Raw genomic sequence first — 5084 nt, 5'->3', positions numbered from 1 at the left:
AGTAGAGGCTACCTTGGAGAGATGGAGTTCTTTGTGGTCCAGCAACATCAGTATGAATTAACTGTAACTTCTGTGACGTTCTCCAGGATGACTTTGGAAAGGGCAATTTGGTTTGTTTACCAAATTGACAAGCATCACAGTTTGGCAATTGTTCAGCAAGCTTCGGCAAGTCTCTTATCATATCCCTTTTCTTCATCTCCAGCATACGTTGAATATGACAATGGCCAAGTCTCTTGTGCCATATTTCAGTGATGTTGGTTTCTGTAACAAATGCAGCTTGCTCCTCCTCTGTTGGATAAAATGAGAAGCTTTTACCTCTCATTTTGACTCGCAGAACATGCTATCTATTTGCGTCATAAATGTCGCAATTTCGATCTTCAAAAACTAATTTGAATCCTTTTTCAACTAATTGTCCTACACTCAACAAATTTTGATCGATGTCAGGCACAAAAAGAACATCAGACATTGTTTTTATACCTGACGTTGTTGTAATTGCAACAGTCCCCTTTCCTTTTGCTGGGATGTAGACACCATTACCAACTTTGACTTTAGTGATCTCAATAGGATTCAAGTCTTTAAAGAGAGTTCTGTCATAAGTCATGTGGTTTGTACAACCGCTATCGATCAACCAACATTATGAACTGCACTTAGAAGAAAAACATGTTGCCACAAAAATATGATCTTCTTCATTTTGATCAGCAACTTGTGCATCTGCTACTTGCTTCTTGTTTTTGCAAGTTATAGCTTCATGTCCAAGTTGATTGCACTTCTTACATTTTGCATCTGGCCTCCTCCAACATTTGAATGGTGAATGGCCTGTTTTGTTACAATGTTTGCAAGGAGGATATTCTTTTGAGCTTCCACCTTTGCTACGATTGCAATCAATAGTAATGTGCTCATCACTTGAAACAGCTTGCTTCTTTTGAAACTCATTATCTTCATGATGCCTGACGGGAAGAGCTCCTTCAACAAAACCATTCTGCCTCATAGACCTTTTCTGTTCTTGAGCCTGAAAAGAGTTTAATAATTCTGCCAAGGTGATTGTGGACAAATCCCTTGTATTCTCCAAAGTGGTGATCGATGCTTCATATTTTTCAGGAGCAGTAACTAACATTTTCTGGACAATTCTAGAATCATCAAAGGAAGTGCCAAGTAACCTTACTTTATTGACAATATCAAGCAGCCTTTCAGAGTATTCTTTGGCTGTCTCTGATTCCTTCATCCTTTGCAGCTCAAACTCTCTTATGTAATTGAGAGCTTTCATGCCTCGAATCCTATCATCGCCAGCTGATAAGCGGTTGTCGAAGCCGTCAAAAATAAACCTATTAAACAATCAATAATAAACTTGTAGATAGTGGCAATAGGGTCGAACCACAGGGAATTGACACCAAGTATCTTCCTAATAATGACTAAGGCAAGTAAATAACAAATAATTAAAAGAGGGGGGTTTTGATTTGATGATTAAAATTAAATAGCAAAAGAAAGCAATAACTTAAATAGATGAGAATTTCAATGAGAAAGAGATTCTAGCTGAAGTGTGAGTCTAATTCAGTTTGTTCAGAATTGATTATTGATTATTAAAGACTCCTATTTGATTTCAATAAATCAGTTTTGGTTGTGGAAGACGCTTCTCACAATCCAAATTCTTCCTTAGTTCTAGTTTGATTAGGAAACGTTCGCTAATCAAACACTAATCAACAAGTTGCCAAGGAACGTCCTTGGGGCATTGTAGCATCGAACAACTGTTGACTGCATTAAGACTTAGAAAAACCCAATTCTATCCTTGCCAACCGCGTGGTCAAGTTTAGATTATGCAACTTGATTAAATGTGTATTTGAACAACCTAAGCAATTACGGACCTAAATCATTCAAACAATATTACTTAAACAATTTAAAAGCAATGGGCCCTTATTGATTCTAAAAGCAAAGTAATAATTATGGAAAAGATCAGTTTGCATAAATATTGAAACAAACAAGAGTTCAACAATGGAGTATTAAACCTCCCAATTCATCACAAATCTGAATATTCTCAACTTCAACTAGAAAAGAATGAATTTAGCCACTCATGGTGACTAAAATACACAAAAGATGAAAAGAAAAGAAAGAAAAGCAGCTGCAGAGTTTCTGGCGAGGGAGAAGGTGCTGAGTTCCTGATCAGAAAAAAGTGCCTTTGCTGGTTTGGAGGCTCTCCTTTTATAGCTGAAGAATTCTATCTATCTAGGGTTTTGAAATCCCTTTTTGATTTGGTGTTTGGCTCCTCTTTTGATGTTGAATTTAATTGCAATTGGAATTCCTTGGATGAGAAACTCTTTCGTGGCTCTTGGTTTTATGTTGGTAGTGATTGGGTTGGATTTGGACATCTGAAAATTCGGATTTCTGTTTTCTGCCCAATTTCCCGCTCTGCTGTCAGTTTCTGCTGTCAAAGTGATTTGCCCGGTGATTTGACCAGTTTCTTCAAGTGATTGGGCAAATCACTGACCCAATCACTTTTCTGTGAGTCAGTCCAGTTTTCTGCTCTCTGTCTTCTGCGAGTGATTTGGCCAGTGTCTTCGAGTGTCTTGGGCAAATCACTGCCCATATCACTTCTGCCTGTTGCCTCCAGGTTTCTACTGTCAAAGTGATTTGCCCAGTGATTTGACTGTTTTGGGCAAATCACTGACCCAATCACTTTTCTGTCAATTTTCTGCACTTTTTCTCCAATTTTCCAATTTCTTCCTTTTCTGTAAAAACAAGATAAAAACCATAAATTAAACTAAAAAATGTGTAAATAAACAATAATAATTATGATAAAAATGTGGCTAAATTATGCTTGATCACCAGCGTACTCCTCCTTCATATAATCCCAAACTTGCTTAGCTGTTTTGAGAGACATAATTCTGGTGAAAATAGTGTTTGAAACAGCAGAAAATAAACAATTTTTGGCCTTTGATTTTCTGGTTTTCCTCTCCTTATGGTTTTTTATTTGAGCCATGGTGGGATTTTCAGGCAGCGGAACAACTTCGTAATCCGCCTCCACGACTTCCCAAAGGTCAAGGGCATCCAAGTGGGCTTCCATTCTGATTGCCCAAATTTCGTAATTTTCTCCATCAAAGATGATTGGAGCATTTGGAAAAAAATTTCCCTCAGATTCCATCTCACAAGTCCCTTAAGAAAAGGGCTCTGATACCAATTGAAGGTTTAATAATGGAAAACACAGAATAAAGAAAGTGAAAGAAGAGAAAATTGCTGCAAAGGATACACTTCATTCATGAGAATCCTTTACATTTATAGTGGTGAACTGAACTGAAAACAGAAATTGACGCAAAACTGAATCCACGATATCAATAACTGAAGTAGTGTTTGATAGCACAAAAAAAAATATGTAGATTCCTAAAGACTCGATCTAATATTATTTAGACTGAAATCAAAATAATTAAAAAAAATAAATTTAAAAAACACATGATAAACATAAACACGTGAGTTTGAAGTAAATTAAGCAAAAACTAATACTCCCTCAAAGCTGACATAATTAAAGCTTTTGGTAAGAGCTAGGATTACACTTTCTCTGCCGGCCAACGTCTCAAGAGTAAGAGGGTCCATAATACTAGGGATTCTTTTACAATACCAACCACATGCATGGTTAAGATGGTTACAAGCTAAAATTGTAATAGACCCACAATTCCTTTGTTCGTCAACCGCTGCATCAAAGGATATCACCAAGGAACCTAGTAGAGGCTGTGGTGGAGCCATTCGTTGAGATGCAAGATTAGAGGAGGAGGAGAGGTGCTGCTGGTTGTTATCTTGAGCTGCAAAAAAGGCATCATGGTGGTTTAGAGCTCTTTGAATAACCTCACAGAAAGAAACATGTTGGTGTTGGAAGCAGAGGGTATTCCTGTTCTTCCGTATGTGCCACAATAAGAAGATGAATCTATTAAACAACTCTAATCCCTGCTCCTACTGGCTAAGGAAGTTCCAAACCTCACTTCATACATCTTGCGCTGTGATTCCAGAAAGTTTTGAGGCGCGCAATTCGAGGGGCGAGTGTAACCAAACCTCAATAGCTTTTGGACATTTGAAAAAAAAATGTCGGCAAGTCTCAACTTTTCCACAATGCTCATAATTCATAGGGATATGGGGCATCAATCTATTTAAATTTGCATGGGAAGGGAGTTTATCTTTGACCATTCTCCAAAGAAACACTATAATTTTCTTAGGCACTTTGAGCTTCCAAAATAGTTTCCAAAAAGATCCCATTCTAGCTATTGATTGTGGTCCCGAGCCCGCTTGTCCTTGTTCTTCTATAGTTTTGACATATTTCTTAGCAATATAGCAATCTGAATTAACAGCATATTGTCCATGTCTAGTATAATGCTAACTTAATTTGTCAAAATTCCTTATCATCAGTATCGGAATAGCGAGTATTCGTTGAACTTCCTCCTCCTCAAAGACGTTCCTGAGCTTTGCTGTGTCCCAAGTTAGTCTAGACTCATGCATCAAATCTGCCACCCAGTGTATAGAAAGGTCATGTTGAGCCTTTACTCTTGGTGCATTTGGGAATGACTTGGGTATCCAGTGGTCCAACTTACAAAGAATAGACTTCCCATTCCTCACTTGCCAACGAACTCCTTGTTCCAACACCTGTCTTTCCCAAATCAAACTTCTCCTTCCCTATGATGGATTATTTCCAAGTTCAACATTCAAGAATGACCATGTGGGTAGTATCGATTCTTAAGGACTTTAGCTAGAATAGAATCAGCATTATCAAGCAATCTCTAGCCCTGTTTGGCTAAGAGTGCCAAGTTAAAGCCTTCCAAGTCCTTAAAACCAAGACCCCCCTATGCCTTAGGTTCATACATATACTTCCATGAAACCCAATGTAACCTTTTCTTTTCTTTTTGCCCCCACTAGAAGTTGGAAATAAGAGTACTGATATTCTGGCAAATAGATTTAGGCGTTCGAAAATAGCTTATAGCATAAACTGGGATAGCAGTTGCCACAGCTTTAATGACAACCTCCTTGCCCCCCGTAGACAACATTGTTCTTTCCAGCCTAAGATCTTGCCTTGAATTCTTTCTTTGATGTTATGGAAAACCTGTTTCTTAGAC

The 5084-nt window shown here is 37.9% G+C and overlaps 1 protein-coding gene across 1 annotated transcript; it reads right to left on the bottom strand.

Annotated features, from left to right (window-relative positions):
• Positions 1-634: 634 nt before the first annotated feature.
• On the bottom strand, positions 635-3133 carry LOC110600591. The gene is made up of 2 exons (XM_021737458.1): positions 2818-3133; positions 635-1287 (listed from the first exon to the last, which is right to left on the bottom strand). Exons 1-2 carry the CDS (start codon positions 3131-3133, stop codon positions 635-637), a joined length of 969 nt encoding a protein of 322 aa, XP_021593150.1.
• Between the last annotated feature and the right edge of the window lie 1951 nt (positions 3134-5084).

Source organism: Manihot esculenta, chromosome 14 (assembly GCF_001659605.2).
Source record: "Manihot esculenta cultivar AM560-2 chromosome 14, M.esculenta_v8, whole genome shotgun sequence".
NCBI classification, from domain to species: Eukaryota; Viridiplantae; Streptophyta; class Magnoliopsida; order Malpighiales; family Euphorbiaceae; genus Manihot; species Manihot esculenta.
The sequence above is the reverse complement of the archived record's forward strand: the minus strand, read 5'-3'. Positions and strand labels throughout refer to the sequence as shown.